Raw genomic sequence first — 26,994 nt, 5'->3', positions numbered from 1 at the left:
TTCAACAAAATTAAAATATAAAAAAAATTAGGATTACTTACTCAGAAAGCCATCGTCATCTGTCGTCGTATTAGTTTCTTTAGATAATGGGTATTCATCGATATGGACAGACGAGCCACAAAAATTAGACGTCAACAAAGTTATCGCATCACACATTTGTTCAGCATCTTCGATACATAATTCAGTTTTACTAAAATAAAAAAAATTAAAAAAATTTTTTAAATTATTTATTTATTTTTTAAATCAAGCAAATAAAATCCGGTCAGCAATTTATTTTTTTAAAAAATTTTTTTTTGTTTCATTTTTTTTTTTTACTTGGGAGGGGGTCACTGCTTTATTAATGCCTGGAGGCTACTCTAGAATAAGTGTTAGGTTGACGGGAGGGAGGGAAGCAGATAAAGTGACTAATCTTGACTTAGGATTCATCATCACCACCTCCACACTTTTTTTTTTAAACAGTTTATCCCCCGTGTCTGCTGGCAACAGTTCATCTCAAACAATACAATTCGCACTCTCTGCAGGATCTACGCCCTCCAAAAAAATCTCTCCTTACCAGATACCTTCATTAGTTCAACCATGCCTTTCGATGACACTCAGCTGACTTCATCCATGAAGTCATCAACCAGCAGCACCACCACCAACAACAGGCTGGAAGAAACATTGCAATGACCAACTCAAAACCTGATTCAGGACAGTGAACCACAATGCTGAACTGATTCTGAGCCTCTACTTTTACAAGGTCCGTCGCTGGAACCGCGAATGGCTTGCACATAACAAAAGTTGCTTTGGATCGCAGTGCCTGCTCAGCCAGTGTTCAGGACGTGATGAACTTGTTGCAAAGAGCCGGCCCACCTGATCTAGGTTGACTGCCACAACTATGACCCCTCTCTCTCCTACACAACACCATCAATTGAGAGGAAGGGAAAGGGAGACAAAGTCAATCTCTCCTACACTTCTGCTTAGAGACCTATCTTCTTATATGAAGCAGTGACTTACTCGATGTGAACAATCATGTTTGCGTTTTCAGATTTTTTTTTTTTTTTCAACTGAAGTTTTCAAACAAACTGACATGCGTGAGTGTTTCTTTTGATTTTTCTAATTACATTTTCTAGCACGGTAAAGAGAGCCCACCTTCTTAGCAGATAATTCTTCATGGTGCATTTGTTTAGTCCAACGAATTGGGTACTTGGCTATTGATTACATTTGGATGTGATTGGCCATTCAGGTTTTAGATCTTCACATTCGCTTGCAGCAATATTTTTGCGAGAGGGTATGATCCTGTGATCATATACTTTGTCATCAATGGGTCGTCCGTTTGTTTGTGCTTAACAACTTAACCTTACGATGGTGATTTAAAGTCATGCAAATTTTGGTGTGTTTTTATTTATACCAAGTTTGGGAGATTAGTTTTTCTTTTGGTGAATAAGTTTATCACTTTTAGAAAGTCTGCTATTTTGGTTGGTTCTGTTTTATTGAAGGTTGGTCTTACGAAAGTATTTCGGTATGGAATAAAGCCAACACACTCCAGTAATATGTTTGACAGCGAATCATGCACATTTTGAATAGACTTACACTGGAACAACGTGGCCAAATGATTTCAAGTCTTTACATTTGGTGATAGAATATTAATGGGATGCCATCGAGTTTTTTGCAATTCAGTTTATGATAAGAAATAAAACGCATGATGTGGCTCTAAACTATTTCTACTTTGTGACGTAATTTTATAGTCCAGTTAACACATTTAAGTCCGTATAAGACTACAGGAAAGACTACATTTTGTTTTACGGCATATCAGCACTTCTGATTTTAATCTTTAAATAAAGAGAAAACGAAAAAAAAAAAAAAAAACGACAAAGAAAAAAAAAAAAAAACGACAAATAAGACAAAGAAACAAAAAAACGACAAATAAGACAAAGAAACAAAAAAACGACAAATAAGACAAAGAAACAAAAAAACGACAAATAAGACAAAGAAACAAAAAAACGACAACGAAAAAAAAACGACAAACACGACAACGGAAAAAACGACGACAACGGAAAACAAACAACGACAAAGAAAACAAACAACGACAAAAACAAAAAGGAAACAAAGAAAGAAATGATAATGAAAAAAAGAAAAAAGAAAAAAGAAAGTGTCATCTTCCTTACTTTAATGCGACAAGAACGACCCATTTCTCGACCTGAAGACAGCAAATCAACCATTAGGCGAGCTTAACACAATGTTTAAAAAATGTTTTGAAAACTATTTATTCTTAACATAGTGATCAGCAGTCATGCGAACCATTGTGAAACTGTTTGCAAACAGATAAAAATCAACAACCCCGTATGTGCAATAAACTAAATTTCAAGTCTATAGATCAAAAATCTGTTGTATATACAAGGTGTTCCAAAATGTTTGACCCCATTTCGTAGGCCAATAATTTTGACAATTTTCGTCTGAATGACCTCAAATTTTCACAGCTTGTGTAGAAACGTTTCAAGTTTTTGTGTGTAACATTTGGCATTTCTATCTTTTCAAGTTAAGAAATGCTGTTCACTTCACAAGAAAAGGCATTTTGCGTGTTAGAGTATGCTCGGACTCAGTCACTGAAGACAGTGCAGCGTGCCCTTTTTCACAAATTTTGCAAAGGCACCAATTACAAAAATTAGGACTTGGCACCAAAAATCTCAAGAAAACGGCTGCTTATGCATACCTAAATGCTACAGCAAGCTTGGCACGAGTTTGAATACCGACTCGACGTGTGCAGAGTTACAGGCGGCGCTCATATTGAACATTTATGAAAATCTGTCATGGAACCAACAAATATTTGTACTTTTATTTGTAAATTTAACCAATAAAACTTCTGACCTTCAACATAAGGTGTATTTAGTTTCATTAAGATCCATCAGGTAGTTTCCGAGATATGGGCATTTAGAATGGGGTCAACCATTTTGGAACAACCTGTAGGTTGAGAAGCGTTCACACACACACACACACACACACACACACACACACACACTTTTATATATAGATTAAGATGCAAAAGCAACAAAAGGAGCATTAAATTATTTTTTCGTTCACTTACTTTTGGATACTCCTCATCGATAAAAGTTTGATATTTTTTTCCAGGAAAAGGTTTTGTACATCAATTCTGTCAAATGTTCTCGGAATGCTGGAAGTCAAGATAACACCAGGAGATTTCACTGGAAAAAAAGAGGAAAAGCAGTTAATACGGATGAATTTTGAGATAAGGATTGATTATTTGGATTATTCTAATAAGTCAAATTAGTACGAACCTGATTTCGTACAGCATGCAGTACAGAAAAAAAAAAAAAAAAATGGCTGCCTGGGTTTACTTATTGGCTGGCAATCTCATGAGGTAACTTCATGGCATCTAACATGCGTATGAAAGTCAGACGGTTTTAATAAAAAGCCTGTTGATCAGAGAAGGGCATTCTTTTTGGCAGAAGTGAGTTTTGGCAGATGTCTATTGACTTTTGCGATCGGGAATTGCAAAGAAGAATAGTTAACACAAATTGTTAAGAAACTGCAGAATATTTTACTGCGATCTAAAATATAAGTCTCACCTGTCTGTTTAAATGTTTGTATGTATGTATCTTTGTATGCATGTATGTCTGCCTAAAATTTTTGACAGAGGCAACGGATTTTCACAAGATCAGTAAAGTTTTGAAGCTCGACCTTTGGGACAACAAATATCGAAAAATTGGCCAAACATTAATTCCTTCACCCTCAACTGGGCACTTCTCTACAAGAAGGGGGGGGGGGGCTTTTTTTCGTCAATATTTTCGGAAGTCATCTCTTTTTGATTGTCTAGCCCTTATTTAAACCTATATCACTTCCGGTTTGACAATGGATGTAACGGCAAAGATGTCACTTTTTTAATTTTTCACTTTCTTTTTCTCCTTCGCGGTATGGGTTCAAGCCTGCCTGCCTGCCTACTACAACTTTTTTTTTTTTTTTGCTCACCCCCCCCCCCCGAACACCCGGGCACCGAGGCTAGTACTAAATAATGGAGAAAAAGCAAAAGAAAAGCAACCAATATGAAGAATTTTTTAGATGAAGATTGATAATTTGGATTATTTGGACTACTGTTCTCATCTCGTGTTATTTTCATAACGTTTCAACTGATGTAATCTTAGACCATGTTCAGGTGTACCTTGTCAAACTCTGGAATCTACAGGCAATTTCGAACGAAACATTTTATTTAATGAACAAAGGTAGTATGCTCTTTTTTCCGTCAGCCATGACTGGGTAGAAGTTTTAAGTAATTCACTATTGTATTTTGAGTGTTGCTCACACTGAGGATTGAACCTTCAAATACTAAGAACAAAAGACGAAACCTGGTCCAGTTGACACCTAAAAAATGAAACTTTTCTAAATTTTACATATTATTTACCCGGGGGCAACACCAATTAAGAAAATACCAAGTTAATGAATGAATGTTTTGTCGTTTTTGACTTGATTAGAGATACAAGATGTCCAGCCTTTTTGTATGGGCACTTTTATTAATAGTACACACAATGAAACTTTGGTGCACTTCGAAGTAATCTCCTCCGGCTGCAATGCACTTACTGTACAGTTTCAACAATTTCTGGAAGGCCCCCATGGAAGTCCTCTTGTGTAAGTGTGTCAATGACTCTTGTCACAGCCTCTTTCATCTCAATTCTCTCATAACAGCCTTTAAGGTATCCCTTGAGCTTAGAGAATAACCAAAAGTCACAGGGAGCAGGGTCTGGACTATTGCAGGCAATATAGACTGGAACAAATACATTGAGGACATTGCAAAGGTTGCTGCAAAGAAGGTGGGTTCTGTCTATCGAGTCAGGAGACTATTCACACATGAGAGTATCTTGGACCTCGACAAGGCCACCATTTTGCCCATGCATCTGAGCTGGTGTATCTACCACTAGCCTCTCCCTTTTCGATAAGATCCAAAAAAAGTTTTCCATCTAATAGATCCCACTTTGTCAACTAAGTTCTAATCCCTGTCCCATCACCAATGTTGCATCTCTGTGCTTGTTTTACAAATAATCGAATGTGCTCTGATGAACTCATTGCACTTGTGCCCCCCTCGACGTACATATCCCTGACAAACCCGTTTTGCAACAAAATCACACCCCTTCACTGTCCTTAAATGATAGAAAGCATTCTATTCTCAGCTTGACTTTGGAATTCCCTTCCTGCTAACTGCTTCCTTTGGTTGTACTGATATGCAGGAGTTTAAATGTAACGTAAACCAACATCTTTTCTAGGCATGGTCCCTAATAGTAGCCCCTTATGTCCAAGTGGCGATATGCTTTTTTAGGGGTGAACGTGAGTAAAAATCGGCCCGGTAGTTTCAGAGAAAAAGTGAAAAATGAATGGAGAGACTAAGAAAGATCTAATGTATAAACGTCTGTCTCTCTCCATATTTTCAAACTCTATCTCCTCCAAAACGAGGAAGTCACAGAGCGGTGTTAGGACCCTCAAATAATTGGATTTTTTTTATGATCTGTTCTTTTATGGCTTTTAGCTGGTTAAAATTGTTTTTAAGGGGTCAAAAAATCGGGCAAAATTGAAAAGAAATCGTTAACCATTTTGTACACTCATCAGAGTTTTACATTTTCCATCAGTTCATATACATGTCACATTGGTACAGTGGTAACGTTACCAGCTTTGAATGTTACAATTTTGGTTCCAATTCTAGCCGATGGCACCTCAATACTTTTTTTTTTTTAAACTTTTGAAATCACAACTCTATAATATATATGAAATCTGGACAAATTAAAATGTCATATTTAAGCGTATTTTACACCTGGGCAAAGCCAAGCGACCTCCACCAAACCCCGGCTAGTATAATATAAAAAGAAAGTTTGGGTTAGAGGATGGACATGGAGCCTGTCTCTTGTTATTTTCATGGCAAGTGATCGTCTGAGCTCCAATCTATGCCCACCCCCCTCGCCAAACATTCACGAGAAACATTCGCTTGGCTGAAACCATTATCAATAATTTCCTCTACTCTTTATCTGTGCCTAAACCTAAACGTAGATTCCATGAACAGAGCTTTTTTCTAAGAACTGCCCACCTGTGAAACTCTTCCGTTTCCAGCTGACTACAATCTAGTCATCTTCAAGTCCAATGTAAACTAGTTCTTGATGAGCCGTTCTACTAATCCAATTTATCAAATTTACACTTCTAACGATTACTATATTGTCCTTTTGAACAATGTATACTCTTTAACCCTTATCCGCGAGTGGCCTCTGGGCCTTAATAAGTGATTGCTTTGTATAAAAAAATTTTTTAAAAATGGCTTACCTTTCACATTGTCCAATTTCATTTTCTTTTCATTAACATCTGAAGATTTTTCAGCTTTGCGTTTTTTTCCTGCACCTAAAAATAAAAATTTCAAAAATAATTTTTGTTGGAAAAACTCAAATATACAAACCAGCAAGGCCTAGACTGAAACGGACAAGATGAAAGCAATCCGGAAATAAAATCTTCCTACCAAGAAGCACAACTTTTTTCTAAACCGTATTGCTACATTGTTGAATATGGTCAGTACTATTAGGTTGTCCCGAAAGTCTGTAAACACTTGCGAAAAATTAAATTTTTTTTTTTTTTTTTGCTTGTCTTTTGCATTTATATTTTTACTAGTGAGGGTACCCGGCGTTGCCCGGGTATTTCGAGGTATGTGTGCTCCTAAATCAAAAAGAAACCGGGGGGGGGGGGGGGGAGTAGGTAGGATCAAACCCGAAGCCCTGAGGCGAAGTTGGAAAATAAAATGTGAAAAAACATGATACGTTAACCGCTCGGCTAGCAAGAATGCGTTACTGAAAGACGTTTGAATTTATTTAAGTAAGAAGAGAATTGACAGGTGCCCGCACTTAATGACGTCAAATGGAAGTTGTAGAGTTAACATTTTGTGCAAGCATTACGACGACGTAAGCAATAGCTATTCAGCAGTTAATATTTTCTGCAGGACAGTTTTTAATGAGGTCAATAACCCGGTTTGTTTGTTTTTACCCAACTTTGGGGAAACCACCTCCCCCGTTTATTAGGGGAGTGTCATGTCTCGAAATGAAAGCAACCGTCTGATATGACGATAAGCCGACATTGACCAAACGTTAAATCGCTTTCTGGAGACCACTGGCCGTGGGCCAAAGATGCAAATAGAGTTTCGTTTTTTATAACGAAAAACAAAAGCAACATGCGGCGATCCGAAAATGTTGAATATTTAACGTTTCAAAGTCGGGTAAATTAAATAGACAGGCGACCCCCGTCGTTAACTCGTAGATATTATCATTTAGACAACATATAAAAAGTTTTAAAAATGAGCGACGGCCTCGAGAACCTGCCAGAAAAAAGCCTTTTGCAGACATACACAAAAAGCAAGCATACATACATTTTTGCTTTTATATTATAGATAATGATCATCTTTTTTATTTCAGATGGTAATTGATAAAATTGAACTGTGAGTTTTGATTTGTTACTGCTGGAAGCAAGGTCTTTTCAACCAGGAAAGCTGCGAGAGAAATTTGTGTTGCCGAAGGTGAAGGAACAATTGCATAGATAGCAATCTCAGTGATACAATCATAAGCAACTGGAGTGGATCTTCGAAAAGTTGAAGCAAAAGTACTCAGCTCTGACAAACCAAAAACAAGCTTTGATACAGCAGAACACCGCTAAGCCATACACCACCAGAAGACAAAAGACAAGTTTGAAGTGCTGGACGGCATTGAGGTTCTGCCACATCAAGCCTACAATTCTGACTATGATCAATCAGATTACAACCTTTTATGCTCAATGCAACACTTTCTGAAGAGCTGCCGATTTAACTTAATGAAGTTGAGAAAGTGCGTCAAGAATTCTGAATGGTACTTTGACCAAATCTGAAAGCTTGCATATCGATGGCGGGAAGTCTTGAAAAATGATGGCCTTTATTTTGAGGATTAATTTTTTGTTTGTTATTACCTAGTAAATAAAATTTCAATTCTTTGCAAGTGTTTACGATTTTTGTTGGAGAAACTAAAAAGGTACAACCCAGCAAGGCCTAGATGGGATTGGACAAGATGAAAATAATTTGGAAGTCAAATCTACCTACCAAAACAAAACACGATTGAATGTATCGCTACATTGTTGAATGTGGTCAGTGTAACGTTGCAAGAACGAACAAAAATAAATCCAACTCATTTTTTTTGTTTTAGCAAAAGACCTTTCTTACCATTTCTTTCCGAACAATGCTTCCTTTTTTTTTTTTTTTAAATGTTCATTTCATCTGCCATGAGATTAACAAAACCCCGCCACCTTGACACCAGCTTAAAAGTCTCTCACCGCCACCATGGGGCCACATACCCATCTCACCTAGCTCGTGTTTTTTGCTGCTCAACCACACGCCGGCCATAACCAGCCATTTCTCGTCTTCGACTTTACACGTCCATTTTTTTCGACATGCATTTTGCTTCTCCCAACCACATGCTGTCCTTTTTTTTTTTGTGACACAAGCCAGTGCGTACTTGCTAATTTGCATATGTGCTCAAACGGCTGCTAATACCTTCATTAGCCAGCTATCCTACAGCTGCTGCTGCTATTTTCACATGCGCGCCATCAGTATTAAATGGATGACCATTTGGAAACACCAGGTGCTGTATGTGCTCTCCGCTCATCTCTGCATGGTTTCCATTCGTCCTGAACTTCTCCTTACCACTGGAATCAAGCAATGCCAACTAAGGAGAGTAGTTAAGGTTAGTGATTGTGCCATCTTTGCTTCACAATTCAGCGCATATCATCCATCATCTCAGCAAGATGAGATGGTAGTTACTGTTTCGACAAATATCTACATCAATTCTTGTATATGAAAGAAACATCTGGATTTCACAAAAAGATAAAGTTGATGCATTCACACCCAAATGCCAAAAAGCAGAACCTGATGAGTGCAACTTACGGACACCTTTGTCAGATCTCAAAATTGATCAGAGAGAGATATCTCAGCACTAAGTGAAATTAACCTACATTCCTCCTGCCCCTCTAACCACTTCAAAATGTCTGGTTATCTCCCACTTTGCCGTAAGGACTCAGACAGACATCTGCGCGGATTTGGAGTCTAGTCAAGGAGAGGGGGTTTTGACTATAGAGAATCAAAACTAGAATCAGACGACCAGGACTTCATGTGATATAGACTTAACCTACAACATAGCGTCAGCTACTTATATTTTCTTTACCGCTCTCCCTCGACCCAGGACTGTACTCTAATCAACCAAGTGTCTCTGACAGAATAGATATAGCAGTCTCCCTTGATACTCGCGCACAAGTACATGTATTTGGTGACTTTAATGTCCACCATAGTAATTGCCTCGGATTCTCTACTTACAGACTCAACTGGTAGCACAACACATAGCTTCTCTATATCTCACTCTCTATCGCAGGCAGTTACGTTTCCGCCCTGTTTTCAAGAGCAGCAAGATCAACAAGTCTCACTTCTGGATCTATTTCTGACCACAGTTCCGATGATCGTGTAACAAATACCCACAGCCCACTTGGGAAAGCTAATCACGCTGTGATAATGGTAAAAACCACCCTAAACTCTTGACCCAAAGCTGAAGAGTCATTGCTCAAATTGATAAGGTACTACACTAAGGCTGATTGAGAAGCCATTAGAGATCTCAGACACGCCCATGTTGAAATATCTTTCCTCTTCCTGCAGAACAGTGCGCAAAGGAGACCACTGAATAGTTCAAAGTGGCAATTGAAGCACATGTTTCCACACGGAAGTTCTATAGCAACCCCCCCCCCCTTTTTTTTTTTTTTTTTTTTTTTTTTTTACACACTGATCACCACTTATCAAGGCCCGGAAGCCACTCAGGGATAAGGGTTATTGCAAGTACATTACGTTAGTGTGGAGATTTGATGAAGTGTTTACTTAAGGGGGCGGTTCATTAGGAATTTGTTAACATTGGACTTGAAGACATCCAAGTTGTAGTCCGGAGGGAAGCAATAGTTTACTTCTACTTGTGCAGCTGCCATTGCTCAAAGGCAGCATGCATATTGCAGATATATCCGACAAGTCCAGTACAAACAGACAAAAGTTTATAGAAGCTAGAATTGTATGAAAGAAATAGTGACAGTTAAGAGACAATACACCGAAACCACCAGAAAACGCATTGAAGCACAGAAATTAGGAACTCATGATTTCTGGAAAAACAACAACAGTGTAGTAAATAACAATCAACAATTCCCATTATCAAACGATCATGAGGTTGTTTGCATGGCAACTGAGAAGGCTAACATGCTTGCCAGTTGGTTTGCCTCAAACTACATTGGATCCAGCAAACCACTCCTTTCCTGATTTTCCTTTGTGGACAGAAACCACACTAGATGATCTGAGAATCATCCCTTCTCAGATGCAAGATATCATAAAAAACTTAAACATCTCAAAAGCATGTGGACCTAATTTCATCCCGGCTGTATTATTAAAAATGTGCTCCACTGAGGTTGCTCCGTTCTCTCCAACAAATGCCTTAACAAATCTTGCTTTCCTGACTGCTGGAAAACTGCTTCTATGGAACAAGTTTACAAGAATTCTGACGAAAGAACTGACCCATTAAATTATCGCCCCCCCCCCCCCCCATTAGCCTCCTCCCTCTTTTCACCAAAATATTTTAGTCCATAATTAATGAAGCTCTAGTCCCCCACCTTACAGTTGCTAAACTTCTGTCCGACCAACAATATGGATTTAGGACAGCCCGCTCTACTGCAGATATCCCGGCTGCCAAAACAACTCTTCTTTGGGCAGTTAAAAGAAGGAAAGCGCACTTAAGAAACGATCTAAGGATCTTTTGAAAGCAAATACGAAGGAAAACCTGAAGGCCGACCATAGCCAAAGGCACAACCACCTTCGAAGCCAACCAACGTGCAGACCTTAAGGAGAAGAGAAAGAGGGAAAGAGAACACTCGCAAGCCAATCCTCCAAATGGAAATGAAACAACCTGCAGCTCACACTTCACAGTTTAAGGCCAGGATCGGCTTTGTCAGCCATCTCCACACACACTCAGGGGATATCGATCATACCAGTTATCATAGGTGCCACAGGACTTATGAAGAAGAACCTGAAGTCCTACCTAACTAATATTCCTGGTGAACCAAGTGCAAAAGAGATTCAGACAATTGCACTTAAGGGAACAGCGAGGATACTAAAAAGAGCTCTCGGTTGGTTTCAATAAAAAAGCGGGGCAATGTTGGCAGCTGGTTTGGCTGCCCCATACCCAGCATTACAATCTTCAAAGGAAAAAAAAAAACAAAAAAAAAAAAAACACAACGACCATCGTTACTGCTGAGGGATTACCAAGAGAGAGAATGAGAATAAAAGTTTATTTCAATTTTGTGCTGGAGTGTAATTATTTGTAAATTAATTTTATGTTTAAAATAACTTGACTTACCATTTATTTCACATTTGAGTGAGGATTTTTTCTTCAATTTCTTCTGTATTTTTTCCGGTTCCAATTCAGCTGCATCTAGATTAATATACACGTTTTTATTATAAACTGATGTACCTGCATTAAACGTAACATTAAGTTCATTAAAAAAAAATTTTTTTTTAAATAATGAAGAAAAAAAAACAAAAAAAAACTGAGGAATATGCATGCATGCATTATGTTTTTCTAAACAGATCACTTCTTGTAAAAAAAAAAAATCGAGCTGAAATTGAAACCAAAACAAAGACAGTGAAACAAGTACGATAACCATTACGCCAGTTTGCTACGATCTTTAAAAAGGATTTTCAAACCTACTTATTCTTAACATAAGGAATCTGTCATGTGAATGATTCATGCATGCACAGTTGTGAAATAGTTGACAAACATAAAAATCCGATGACCCCCCCCCCTGTACCAATTTTAAAATTTTTACCCCTTAGCAGCCCTTTTTTCCGGATGAAAACTGATTAAAAAGTTTTCCACATGTCTGAATACCCTATACACCAAATTTTAAAACTGTAGATCAAAAATTTGTTGAGTATATAGGTTGAGAAGTGTCCTCACACACACACATTCTCACTTTTATAGATATACTAGCTGGCCGCCTGACGTTGCCTGGTCGTACAATACGCTTAAACATGATATTTTAATTTATGCAGATTGCGTATGTATTATTATCGAATCAATCCTCTATTGATTATTATATATTATGAGGAATAATTTGCCTGGTGGACTAATTTGCAAAAGAATAAAGTAAAAAAAAAAAAAGAGGCCACTCGAGGATAAGGGTTAAAGAGTGTACAGTAGAAATTGGACAATATAGTAATCATTAGTAATGGAGATTCGGTAAATTTGTTAACTTATATGGAATGGCTCATCAAGAACTTGTTTACGTTAGACTTGAAGACCACCATATTGTAGTCAGCCAGAAAACAGGAAAACGGAAGACAATTCCATGGGCGTGCAGTTCTAAGGAAGAAGCTTTGTTCATGGAATAAAATAGAAGAATTTTTACATGGGAATATTTTACGTTACACAGGCCAGTGTAAGGTAAAATATTCCCATGTAAAAATTCTATTTTATTTGTAAGAAAAGATTATTTTTAAGAGTGAAATTTTTTGTTTTTAATACTTACCAGATGAATTTTTGTACAAAACATATCTAGGAACACTGCCAGACATATAAATCACCTTTGTGTGAAATTTGCAAAAGAAACACACACACACACACAAAGTGACTTTTATATAATAGTGAAATGTATGTTGCACAGTCGATTTTTCGTCAGCCAGAAAAAAAAAAAAAACTTGTACACTTCATTTTTGTTTAAAAACTTATTTTCTGTTTCTTTCATTCTTGCCTCATAATGCATGTGCTCAGCTAGAGACAGACAGCAGGGACCGAGAGGCGGGTGGATGGAGCCACGCTTGTGCGAGGCTTCTCTCATTTTGTTTTTTTCTCTGGGCTATATATGTGACCTGCTTTTGCAGGTGCATTCACCTTTAATAGCTGCGCGCATCAAACAATTGACCTTTCACAACTGACGATATCAATTCTGATATCCTGACCCCATCGCTCAGTGCGTTTGCATGTGTGCACCTTCAACACATGGCAATAGTAGAGATAGATAAGTTAAAAAAAAATCTTGATGCAAGTTACAACTTGTTGGTAAATTAAAGAAACGTTTAAAATAACCAGACTTACCAACAATTTCACGCTCAGTTGAGGATTTTTTCTTCAATTTCTTTGGTACTTGTTCTGGTTCCAGCTCAGCTTCATCTAGATTAAAAACAGATATTTTTATCAAATAAGTTCAAATGTATCAAACTAAAAAAAAGACAAAAACAAAACATTTTTCAAAAGTGCTCAATACATAGAGCTATTATAAGTGAAATTATATAAGCACCAGAAAATCCCAGCATGCAATTAATCTACACTCCAACGATATTAATCGTTTCCTCAGGGGTTCAAAACTGACAAAAAAAATAATGGAATTCACAGCTAATATACTTAATTAAAAATATTAAATAAATTTTTTTAAAAAAATAAACAGATTATTAGCAAAAGCAACCTTCAATAGTGTTGTCCTTTCCCCTAATATATTTGTTAAACGTACAGAATGCTCCCCTCCTCCTCCTTCTTCCCTATCAGTGAATCAAACAGCCATATAAATTGCACGAGGAAAAGAATGCGATCAACACGTTTTTTTTTTATACAACACATCTGCCAATCAATCTTTTTAATTTCGTTTGTTTTTATACCTGTTTATTTGATATATTTTTTTAGCGTATTAACCTTTTCTTTAATCATTTTAAATTAATCTTGAACCCCTGAGGAGGGGATTAACATCACCGAAACGCTGATTAATCTGCGTTGGGCTTTTCTGATCTTTATATAATTTCAAATCATCTCCCACAAATGTATTTTTATGTTTGTGAAAATATATGCACATATTACATGGATTTTTACAGTAATTCACCCCCACCCCATAAAAACTTTTTATTTAGAAATTTAAAAAGAATCGGAATCAGTAATTGCATCAGAATTAGGGAGCACATTGGAATCATCCCTTCACTAATGAATACGTTTAGCAAATAATTTTATCGACACGCTCGCCTTTCGCTCTCTTTTAATTTTATAACAGTACAAGACGCGCCTTCTTGTGTTAAAAATCAAAATTATCATTCAAGAGAGATAACTTTGATGACTCAACTCACCTTCATGTTTGTTGATTTTTGAAGATTTTTTCTTCAATTTTTTCATCTGTTTCATCAACTTTATTAACTTCACATTCTCTGGATCATTATCTATTTAAAAAAGAAAAAAAAGGGGGGGGGGTTACTGATATTAACAATGCAATTGTCTTTCAGAAATTTTAACTTATCAAGCTTTGAAAGTTCATGGTCATTTAAGGGAAAAAAATAGCTTTTCTTCAAATCTAATAAATAAAGTCAGTCTATCAATTTTCATCATTAATAGCCATCTTCTGACAAAAAATTAACAAAAAAATTTTTTAAAAATGAAAAAAAAAAATAAAAAATTAAGAAAGAAACCAACTTTACTTTAATATATTCAATACATTTTTTTTTTTTTTTTTAAATTAAAAAAAGGTTATAAAGGCAACCCATAATCTGGACTTTTCCCTCTACTCCCAACTGTACCAACATGCAGAAATTTAAATGTAATGTAACCAAACATCTAGTTGTAAAACTCCCAACTTAGGATGTCTCACCCCCTAAATCTAGCTACTAGTAACAGTAGTCCCTTACATCTCGATGTACTTTACTAAAGTGGGGAGAAAAAAAAAAAAAAACTTACCGTTGCTTTCATCCTTCATTAGTTTTTTTTTCTCCAATTTCTTTAACAACTTTTTCAGTTGCAAATCAGTTTCATCTAAAACAAATAAAAAATTTTTTTATCAAAATATCCGCGAAAAAAAGAAATTAAGATTTACACATTTTTATTGTAAAATTGTTGCAAGATGCATTAGTCAAGGAAGAACGGACATTTCCACTTTGTAAGTAGATCATGCAAAAAAAAAAAAAAAAAAAAAAAAAAAAGCTAAGGTTAAAATTTCAAATATGTCAAGAAAAGGATGCAACAGATAGAAAGTAGATATAAATGGTATAAAAGTTAGTCAAATCTCTTGGGTCTTGCCTACAAAATTAATCAGATGTGTTTTTTAGAGAACCCCACCATCGTTCTCTCTCCTACAGTTGCATAGGTGACAGACAACGCTGGAAAATATTGGATCCGGGCAAAACCAGCTGTAAATCTGATAGCTGATGTTGGCGTCAACCCTACATTCCAATCGAAGAATCAAAATCATTAAACAACGAAAGATATTTAATTCTGAATTGAAATTGCTAAAAATATTTCAAGAGGTCAAAATAAAAGAACATTTCAAGTCCGATCAAGGAATGCGGGACCATGTAAGTATAAAAATTAAGACAATCAGACAGAGAGAAGAGAGAAAAGCCAGAGAGACACTTTATTTAAAATAACTCGACTTACCATCTTTATCACACTTCGTAAGGGATTTTTTCTTTAATTTCTTCGGTACTGGTTCTGGTTCCTGCTTAGCTTCATCTAGATTAAAAAATAAATATATATACTATCAGAGAAATTAATATTGATAAACTAAAGCCATAGTATAATGAGATCATATATATATATATATAAATAAAAAGGAAGTTTCTGGGTTTGTGTGTGCGTGTGTGTCAGTTTGTTCGCGATGGGCGAGTAAACAGCTGGGCCGATTGTTATGTGATTTCACATGAATGTACTTTATGTATCTAGCAATGTTCTTAAATGGGTTTTGTATCCGAATGTCTTCGATAGTATCAATAATCAAAATAATCCAATGAAAGAAGGAACAGGCGACTTTGACCAAAGTTAACATCACAAGTGCATTTGAAAAGTTTATTATTGCACAAGTAGAAAAGCCTGGTACATAAAATCAACAGTAGGTTCTAACAGTAGGATATAACAGGGGCGCATTTGAAATGAATGTTTCTGTTTAAAGCACAATTTCACAATGATAGTTAACTTCATTAGGAATTTTTTTTTTTAATTTTAGCATGTGATGACCTATCCTCCTGTTGAATAAATAGGATCTCCCGACCAAATAATTTATAATCTAGAAACCATCACACATATGTACATACATTAAAGGAACTACAACATTAATACATAGACTAGCAGAACCTGCGTAAATTCCTAGGTAGTACAAAACAAATTTTTTAAACGCATTATAAATAAAATGAATAAAAAATAACAATTTTTTTTTTTTATTCCTTTTTAACCTTTAAAAAAAAAAAAAAAAAGAAAAGAAAAAAAAAGAATCGATTAAAAAATTTAGGTTTTTCAATAAAAATTCAACACACAACACATTTTTTCTGAATAATTTTTTATATGGATTATAAAGGAACACAATTCACTCGCACATTTTAAAAAATTTTTAAAAAGAAACTATAAAAAAAAAAGTCTCAACATGACGTTTTAATTATAAAATAAAAATAACCAGTTGAATGTACTCGCAAAAAACACCAACAGATCCTACATACAGCAATTTAACAGACAAGAATGATTATATATATGAAAAGTAGAATTACCTAAAAAAAAAAAAAAAATAAAATAAAAAATAATTAAACGGAAATGCAAGGTGCTATATTATGTGTTTAAATGAAAACATGCTGCCTTAATCCACACACTATATCTATCTCTATTTTTAAAAATATACACCTTGCGGATATTTTCTATTCTGACACCATTAACAGACAGCCATGTTTTTTTTTTTTAATTTTTGGAAAGGAAATAGTTTTAATGATTTTTAATTGATAAAGACCGACTATAAAGGGAGGTAATTCGTTTCTCATTTATAAATGTTTGTGATGATGTTTTTTGTGACACTGGATCTATGGACAAGTAAATTAAATGAAAAATATACCGTAAAGCAAACTTGCCTATTTTTTAACTTTTCATCCAAACAAGGCATATTACTATTGAAATACAAGGGGCTCCTATTTGGGATTATATCTAACAGGGGACAGCGGGGAGTTGAGCAACAAGATGTCTATTCATATTACACCGGGGGGGAGGGGGCAAGAGAGATAACTTAACACTAATTTATATTTACTGCATTTATATTGTAATGCCTGTGCATACCAATTAAAAACTTAAAAATAAAACTAGATCAATTTAAATGATTTTTGGAATATGCTGTTTCATCATGGGTATGTACATCATGCATTTCTTTTTGTTTTGTTTTTTAATATAGGAGGAATTCTGGCTAAGAACCATTAACTTATCCTCAAGCAGCTTTTTAGCCTTGATGAAAAAAAAAAACTCAACTTACCATTGATTTCACATGGCGTTTGGGATTTTTCCTTCAATTTCTTTGACTTTTTCAATTTCACATCAGGCTCATCTAAATCCAAAAATAAAAAGTTTTTGATTTACAGAAATTGTCAAAATTATCCGTTCTTTAAGAATCGATTGGTTTTAAAATAATTTGTCGCCAAAATGTAAAAAAATAAAATCTTGGTGCTTAAATCTATTTTTTAAAAATATCGTTTTAAGCAAAAACAATATTACGTACTTAGTTGTCATATTGAAAATAGTAATATATCCAAAAATTCATCGAATAGAACTGTTATTGTGTTTTAGTAAAAAAATTTTTTAAATCTATCGGTAAATATTGCAGCCATGACACAAGTAATCTAAAATATTCCTTTTGCGGTTATGTACCCTGTGTATAGACTCCTACGGTCTATGTAATAACTAGTGTTGGGTCGATTAATCGGAAATCGAAAACATCGAAAATTTTTGGGGTATCAGAATCAGAAAAATTTGTGCTTATTTTCTGATGCCAACAACGATTATTTTAATTGACTTTTTCATTTGATTTTCTTTAAAGAAAAAATATTCTACCGCTGATATTAATACAAAACTAGTGAATATCTTGATTTTAAACTACTAATAAAACTAAAATCGCTGGATCATCCTTCACAAGTGTATCCTTACGTTTAAGAAAATATCTACACATTTAACGTGTTTTTACGGTAATCGTGAAAAATAACTTTATAATAAAATATGTACAGCTTTAGAAAGAATCGGAATCTGTAATTATATCAGAATCGGTAAAAATACTGGAATTGTCTCATCCCTAGTTATAACGTCAAAGAAAAATATGATTTTACCCAATTTTCCGTAAAAATTACTTTTAACTATAAAATAACTTTACTCAAGGATTTTTGCATAATTTTCGGATATATTACTATTTTCGACATGACAATTAACTATGTAATGATTTAACGGCATCATAAAAAAAAAAAAAAAAAAAATCAATCTGTCGTTTATAGCTTAACAAACACCAAAATCTTTCGCCAATATATAGATACTGGCGCATCTACCACTTGTCTCTCCATCTTGGATAAGGCCCAAAAAAAAAAAAAAAAAAAAAAAAAAAAAAAAGTTTTCAATCTAATATATCCCACTTTGTCAACTAAACTCCAACCCGTCTCATCACCACAATGTTGCATCGCTGTGCCTGTTTTACAAGTATTTTAATGGAATGTGCTGATGAACTTGTACTTGTGCCCCCTCAATGTACAATATCCCAACAAACCCACTTAGCAACAAAATCCCACCTCTTCACTGTTGAGGTTCCTAAATGCCAGAAAGCTTTCTATAAGTTTCTTCCCTAAACAGCTAAACTGTGGAATTCCCTTCCTGCTACCTGCTTCCCAAACTGTACTGATATGCAGAAGTTCAAATGTAACATAAACCAACATGTTAATCTTTCTTAGTAGTAGCCCCTTACGTTGAAGTGGTGATATGCCTTGTTTTGGGGGCTTGAAGATGAAAAACAAAAAAGATAAACGGAAACGATAAGAGATGAAAAAAAAAAAATCCAACGTACACGTTGTCATGGCTTTAGGCAACTCCAAGATTGACCCAAAGAAATGAAATCCTCGTCTGGTGTTAATAAATATTATATATTACTAGAAATAGTTTTAGAATTCACTCTTTCTTATATTAAAAAAAAAAAAAAAATCTGTATGATATACGTACCCGTAACAGAAAAAAAATTCTACAAATCATAAACCGATCCAGTAGTTTTATTTTGATAAAGGAAGTTATTTTTAAGCGATTAATGGGAATTTGTAGGCATTACAGCATTAAACTAGCAAGTTTGAATTATTGTTGCGTTATCTCTGTTTCTTGAGATTATTTTCAAAATGGTGAACAAGGCAGTCACTTAGTTACTCATAAAATTTGATTTTCTTAATTAAAAAATTAATCAATATTAAAAACAAAAATAAAGAAAAATCTAAGATGTATGTACTGGTGACACAAAATATCATATTCCAAAAATCACATAAATTGATCAAGTAGTATAATTTTTAAATAAGAAAATCAAATTTTATGAGTAACAGAAGAGCGACTGTCTTGTCTGCCATTTTGAAAACAATTTAAAAAAAAAAAGGGGGGGGGTCTTAATAATTCAAGCCAGCACTATGTAATGCCTACAAATTTCAATTAATCATTTAAAAAATAAACCTACTTGATCAATTTACATGACTTTTGGAAGCTGATATTTTTGGTTCACCATAGATACGTGCATCATACAAACTATCTTTATTTTTGCTTTTTTTTTTTTTTTTTAATTTTAATAAGGGAGAATTCTGAACAATTTCGTCACATTTGAATCATATAGTCTGAATGAAAATTTTCTTGGGGTCAAAGGTTCATTCTTAACAGGCAATGATAACTCAAATTCTATTTACACATGTACTTGGTTATGGCTGACGGAACAAGAACAACTCAATGGATAATGAATTCAGTTTAAAATTACATGACTTACCACAGTCTTCAAAATCCTTTGGAGGTTTTTTCTTTAATTTTTTTATTAACTTTTTCAGTTGCACATCAGATGCATCTGAAAATTTTAAAAAATAAAAGTAAAAAAAAAAAATTTTTTTTAAATAAAAATAAAATAAAATTTTAAAATTAAAAATAAAAGTAAAAAAAAAATTTTTTTAAATAAAAGTAAAAAAAAAATTTTTTAAAATAAAAGTAAAAAAAAAATTTTTTAAAATAAAAGTAAAAAAAAAATTTTTTAAAATAAAAGTAAAAAAAAAATTTTTTTAAATAAAAGTAAAAAAAAATTTAAAATAAAAGTAAAAAAAAAATTTAAAATAAAAGTAAAAAAAAAAAAATAAAAGTAAAATAAAAGTAAAAAAAATAAAAGTAAAAAAAAATTTTTTAAATAAAAATAAAATAAAATTTTAAAATTAAAAATAAAAGTAAAATAAAATTTTTAAAAATAAAAGTAAAATAATTTTTTTTAAAATATAAGTAAAATAAAAATTAAAATAAAAGTAAAATTTTTTCAAAAAGAAAAGTAAAATAAATTTTTTGAAAATAGAAATAAAATAAAATAAAGTAAAATAAAATTTAGAAATAAAATTAAAGTTAGGAAGTATGTTAGCAGAATATAATATATGTCCTAGTGACATATGGCCAAGCGGTCTTAGACATATCAAAGTTTACAGTTACCCAAAGGTGCCGAGTTCAATCCTGAACAAAGGCAGTGAAAAGTAACATTCAAAGCAGAATCAGCAACTATGTCCCAGAGCCTAGCTGGAGTTCGAACATGGTACCCCCGTGATAATAATAAAGGGTTAGGTTCGAGACTCCGGTTCTCCAGTTCAATACGAAACACCTGATGAAGGCCGGAGGGCAAAACGGCCGAAACGTTGTGACCATAACAACCAAGATGTGGAAGTCAGTCCGACAATCTCAATCAATGAAAACACCTCATCTCAAAAAAATTTTTTTAAAAATACAGACAATTACTCTGGCATGTTTGACTGAAATTGAATAAAAGAAGCCGAGTGAAAAATTTACTTTCACCATGATTAATGTTTGTACAAAATTTAAAATATAAGGAGTGATTATTGAGAAAAGTACACAGGACAATTTGGGAGCAATCAACCAGAGCTATCCCGGAAAATTCATTCTGGCGAAACTTTACTTTCACCATGACTAATGTTTGTGCAAAATTAAAAAAATCCAAGGCGTAGTTATTGAGGAAAGTGCGAACGAATGAACAAAGCAAATTACTAGGTCCAATCCCTCCTTTGTCGGGAGACACGATTTTCCATGAATAAAACCAACGCCTCCGCTACTAAATATGCATCAACTTTTATTCAAAGTAGGCTGGCTTTTGTTGACAAACAGATGCTTAATACTGGAGTTCCATTCTAGTAGTTTGTGGCTAAACAACAAGAACAGGAGGCGGTCACTCCCGGAAGTGATTTGAATCATTTTTGGTGGCAAGCTCTGTTGGCGCGCATTGAGTTAAAGTCTACATTGTCACATCTGAAACTCTTATTCAGTTATAAGTCTAAGCATGAATGCAAAAAAAAAAAAAAAACAGCAGCCAATCCAACGCAAGATACTGCACATCAAATAAATCAGTTTTGCAACTCATTTTTCTCCGACGCCACTTCAAGTCCTTCGTCTTTACATTCTACATTCGCTTCAGAGCTTTTCAACCATCCTTCCTGTAGAAGCAGGTTGGTCATTTTGTTTTATAGCAGATCAACCCTTTTTTAGGTTATTTAATGCCGAAACCAGTAATTTTGGAAAAAGTTAATGCTTCAAGTTTTTTATATTTTTAAATACAGGAAGTTCCAAAAGTCTTGGGCACATTTCAAGTCCTCATATCTGCTTAAGGATGAATGATAGCAAGATGAAAGTGTTGCCATTTTAAAGCTTTTTTTGTAAGATTAATAATTTTTTCATTTCTTTTTAGATCCAATAATGGCGCTCACTCAACGAGAAAAGGCATTTTGTCTGCTTGAATTTGCAAAAGTTGGAATCATAGACACCTGTTTAATGTGCAGTTTGCAAAAAATTCAGAAAACAGTCACCAAAAAGGAAGTTCATAGATGGCGTTGTAAATTAATGGACGATGAGGGCTTATGTCCAGCTAACAGATTAGCACGAATAACAGAAGCTGTTGCAACCATTGGCCATGCAATGTTGGGACGCGTTTGGCAAGAATTGGACTATCGCCTTCAAAGTAATAATAGAAATAAGGCCTTTTCAAGCTTGTGCGCATCTTGTGTCAGGAACGTCTATATTTTAAAAGGGGTCATTTCAAGATATGTTAACCTTCTTTAAAAAAAAAAAAAAAAAAAATGCATACCTTGCAAATTAAGAAGTTTCTTCAAATTTTCTTTTTCAGCAGACTTAATTTTTTTACGAGGTACATCAGGAACTTCATTAGTTACCTGGAAAAAAAATAAATAAAAAACATTAAAATGCCATTTAAAAACGGCCAAATATTGTCAACAATTTGCACATTTTAAATGGTTATCATCATTGTCCTTGTTATTGTATACAAAGCTTGGGACGTTTTTACTCCGCCTTTTGAGATGATGCACTTCTATTGACAACAATTCGATCTACGAGAATAAAATATTGTGGTGACAGGTTTAACCAGGAAGTGTCATGACATTCAATTTTTCACGCCATCATTTCTACAATTAATTACAAAACAAAGAATTGGCATCGACGACACTCAAGTAAAGATCTGATTTTTTGGGAGAAAAAATAAAAAAGCAGATCTAAAACAACTCGCATCTCAAGGAAATAGTGTAGCTAACCTTCCAATTGATCCACACACACACACACACACACACATATGAAAGAGGGAGAGAGAGAGAGAAAAAGAAAAGACAGACAGCGGGGAAAGAACATTTTCATTATAATTGATTAAACTAGTATGTCTGGTAGGCTTTTAATTTCTCCTTTTTATTTATATATAATATACATTTTTGGTTTCAATTTTCATTAAACAACTAGCCTCGAATAAGATCAGAGGTCTCCTGTCACCTGACAATGTCTATTAAGACGAAACAGTAAGTTTACTGTAGCGACTTATGGTAATTTTATTTACCTAAATAAAAAAATAAAAAGAAATATCTTGCTCTTTTTAATTGAGAACTATTGATATATAGAGCACTCTTAGCTCTATACATCGATTGTCAGGATTTCACTAAAATATGATTTTCGGTGGAGGAATTAATGCTTTCGGACAATTTTTCGATATTTGTTGTCCGAAGTGTTGAGCTTCAAAATGATACCGATCTCATGAAACTCCGTCGCCTCTGTCGAAAGTTTTAGGTAGATATACAAACATACATGCATACATTTAAACAGATAAGCGAGATTTATATCATAGACTAGCAGTGGTGCGCGGCGTTGCCTGGGTGTTTGGAGGTGTGTGTTGGGGGGTGGAGGGGCTAGATTAAAACAAAATGTAAACTAAATAAGCGAAGTAATAACCCTGTTTAAATAAAAAAAAAAAAGTTTTGGGAGAGAGGTAGGCTCAAACCCAAAACCTTGAGGTTAATAGTCTGATGACATGGCATGACGCCACGAAGACAGGGACTTGAGAACAGTCGAAAATAAGCGTTTAAAAACGCAGGCGGTTTTCTAGGTCAAATACCATGCCAGAGCAGTAGTAGAGAAAACAAATTCACAGTGCGAATTTTGTAAGATAAAAGTCGCTGAAATAAAAGATATTTACGACGTGGTTTCATAAATCGTAGATATTATAATCTAAAGAGTAGACAAAAAGTTCTAAGACATAGTACCCCACCCCGGAGAAATCACTCAAAAAAAGCTTTTGCCATACATACAGAAAAAAATGCACACGCACATTTTGCCTTATATATATATATATATATATATATATATATATATATATATACATACTAGCGGGGGGTACCCGGCAATGGCCGGGTGCTTTGAGGTGTGTGTGGTTTTGGGTAAATCAAACTAAACTAAAATAAAAAAAAAAAAAAGTTTTGGTAGGTGAGTATGAAGATCGAACCCAAACTTGAGGCAAAGTTGGAAATGAAAGTGTGAAAAAAAGACATACAAGAGATATACGTTTGAATTTATTTAACTATTGACAGGTGGCAGCAATAAAAGTTAACTCTGCTGCTTCTATTTGACCTAATTATTGAGGTCAAATAGAAGTCACGCAGTTAACTTGGGTTTGTTTACCCAACTTTCACTGGTTTTCCCCCCCAAGATGTTGGGGAGGGGGCCCCATTGTCCAGATTGAATAGCAATTGTCTGATATGAGAGGAGTTTGGCCTCACATTGATCAAAGCTGATTGCTTCTGGACGTTTCCCGGCACGATGCCGAGAACATTGTTAGCTTTGAATTAGTTTCGCTTTTTATACAAAAAAGCCAAATCAACACGTGAGAAGCCAAAATAGCAATAATTTTGTAAAAGTCGATGTAAATAAATCTATACACGACGTGCTTTCCCAAATCCTAGATATTATTATCTACGGCCTATATTATAAACAGTTGTAAGCGATCGTTACCCCCCCCCCCCGGGAGTGTGTGCGAGAAAAGCCTTTGCGAGACATACACGAAATGGTCACACACATTTTGCCTTATATATATATAGACTAGCGGGGGTACCTGCTGGTTGGCCGGGTGTTTGGAGGTGTAAAAGAAAAAAAAAAAAAGAGTTTTAGTAGAAGGGTAGGCTTGAACACTGAACCTTTGACACGGAGGTGGAAAGGAAATGGAAAAAACAAAAAACAAAAAAACCTGCGACCTAATCATCTCGACCATGGGAATAGATGAATTGATAAGCGTGTTAATTTGACTTTATAAAGTGAAATTAACAAGTGCGAGAACGTTAAGTCGCGTAATGTTTGACCTAGTTTTGCGCTGGAGGGCAGTTTCTGTTTTCACCGCTATGCGGCGATCAAAAAATATCTCGAAAATAGCTTGTAAAAGTCAGGTAAATTAAAGATAGCTGCGACCCAAGTTCCTTAGTCGTAGATATTATTTAGACAGCATATAAAAAGTTTTAAGAAGGAAGGAGCAAACCGAGAATGACGGCCAAAAAAGCATTTTGTAGACATACACAAAAAGCGAACACACATACATACATTTTCGCTTTTATATACATACTAGCGAGGGGTACCCTGCGTTGCCCGGGTGTTTGTTGGTGTGTGTGTGGTCGGGCGGGGATGGGGGTGTTAATGAAAACCTAAGAATAAGCAAAGTAAAAAACTCCAGAAAAACAAACGTTAAAAAACCCTGCTTAGCGGCGTTGCCCGAGTGTTTGGAGGGGGTGGGGGTGTTAATGAAAACCTAAGAATAAGCAAAGTAAAAAAAGAAAACATAAAAACGAACGTTAAAACTTAAGGCGGGGGGGGGGGGGGGGGGGGGGAATAATCAAAACATCGAAAAAAAAAACACCAAAAAAAAAAAAACTAACGTAAGGCAAACGAACGATGTTAAATGTAAAAATCGAAAAAACAAAAAAGAAAACAGAAAAACGAACATTAAAAAAAAAAAAAAACATGTGAAAAATGGCTTAAATAAGCCTGTTTCGATATTAAAATTTAAAAAAAAAATCAGTGGATACCCGGGTGTTTTTGGGTGTGTGTAGTCGGTCGGGGGTGTTAATGAAAACCTAAGAATAAGCAAAGTAAAAATAAACAAACAAACAGAAAAACGAACGTTACGTGAAAAATGGCTTAAATAACACTGGTTCAATATTTAAATTAAAAAAAAAAAAAGAAAAAAAAGAAAACATCTCACACCACGATTTGAACCCAAAACGTTTAGATAATGAACCAACACACTAACCAACTGAGCTAACATGACATACATGAAATTTAGTCACTTCTTCAACTATTTAAATTAAATCAGGTCATGACGTCATCTGACGCATGCGTAGAACCGGTCGTCGTCATGAGAGGAGGTATTATGGGAGTTTCCATTCACGCTGAACGTCCAGAATGCCCAGCAGCAATACATTATACGTTAAAGATGCCGCTGTGGAATTTCCACAGGTCCTCACTAGTTATTAATAAAGAAAAGAAATTTAAAAGATGGCAAAATTCCATTAAAAATGAGAGAACTGACATCCTTGATCTAAAAATGAAGGCCATTTTTTTTAAAGCTAATTTTTGTCGCACATTTTCTATTCATCAATTGATAATCACCAACTTTGAACCACTCTAAAAATTTAAGTTTTGAGATCTTAACCTCAAAAATATTTTTGTATGTTATCGAAACTTAAATCTTAAGAACCTACGCACGCGCACACAAACACGCACGCGCACACACACGTATGCGCACGCACACACACACACACACACACACACTGTATACATAAAATAAATTCCAACAATAAATTCTGACCTTGGCCACAATGTTAGGAGAAAAATAATCAAAATGTCTCACCGTTTCTTCACTCAGTTGAATTTTTGAAATTGGTACGAATTCAATCGCCGAATCTGTATTGCTTGGAATCTTAAAGAAAAAAATATTTTTACATTAAGAAAGCACGGCAAACATTTGATTACTTTGTATTTTCCGCATTTGGAAAGAGAGGGGGTTTAGACAGTTTCTTTGTAAAATGTTGCCTAACGGACAATCTGATTTTTGTATTTATTCTTTTTTTTTTGTTGGCGGTTATCCTCATCTTCATAGTTCAGGGTCTGTGGCGCGTTGAGTCTCTATGGTTCCAGGTGAGCATTCTCTAAAGATAGCGGTTACAATCCTACCCAAAGCAGGCCAGAGGATTAGTTGGCAAAAAATGTGGTGAGACAACTACGGAAGGCAGTAATTACTGAGAATACAGTTAAAAGACTCCACATTCCTATCCTATAACCTGAAGAAGGCCAAAGGACGAGTTGGCTGAAATGTGTTGAAACAACAATAAAAATGAGGATAACAGTCCACAAATAAATACACAAATTACTCATCTGATAGGATTCCAACAAAAATAATTTGTGATTCCCCCCCCATCATTTTTTTTATTTTTTTTTATTTATGAATGTGCACTCAACAAAAACAACTGAACAATTAACGTTAATGGATAAAGGTTCTATTCAACAATAATATTATGCGCAGATTCTTTACAATTCAAAGTTTCTCTAACGGGATTGATGCTGCCAGTTATTTTTTGTTTTTACAAGGGAGTCACCA

At 34.7% G+C, this 26,994-nt stretch overlaps 1 protein-coding gene across 1 annotated transcript in view; it reads right to left on the bottom strand.

Moving 5' to 3' along the window:
* The window catches only part of LOC145266296 (uncharacterized), a 78,026-nt gene that overhangs the window by 25,627 nt on the left and 25,405 nt on the right, over window positions 1-26,994 (bottom strand). Inside the window, exons 3-14 of the mRNA XM_080121845.1 lie at window positions 26,248-26,316; window positions 22,165-22,249; window positions 19,813-19,887; window positions 17,302-17,373; window positions 15,459-15,533; window positions 14,763-14,837; window positions 14,162-14,251; window positions 13,149-13,223; window positions 11,412-11,486; window positions 6,295-6,369; window positions 3,065-3,182; window positions 42-190 (exon numbers count right to left, since the gene is read on the bottom strand). Coding sequence (XP_079977971.1) covers window positions 42-190; window positions 3,065-3,182; window positions 6,295-6,369; window positions 11,412-11,486; window positions 13,149-13,223; window positions 14,162-14,251; window positions 14,763-14,837; window positions 15,459-15,533; window positions 17,302-17,373; window positions 19,813-19,887; window positions 22,165-22,249; window positions 26,248-26,316 — 1,033 coding nt within the window. The remainder of the gene's footprint in view (window positions 1-41; window positions 191-3,064; window positions 3,183-6,294; window positions 6,370-11,411; window positions 11,487-13,148; window positions 13,224-14,161; window positions 14,252-14,762; window positions 14,838-15,458; window positions 15,534-17,301; window positions 17,374-19,812; window positions 19,888-22,164; window positions 22,250-26,247; window positions 26,317-26,994) is intronic.

Source organism: Euprymna scolopes, chromosome 41 (genome assembly GCF_053919585.1).
Source record: "Euprymna scolopes isolate OS-2025 chromosome 41, ASM5391958v1, whole genome shotgun sequence".
Lineage (NCBI taxonomy): Eukaryota > Metazoa > Mollusca > Cephalopoda > Sepiida > Sepiolidae > Euprymna > Euprymna scolopes.
Note: the sequence above shows the minus strand (reverse complement) of the source record. Positions and strands in the feature narration are given on the sequence as shown.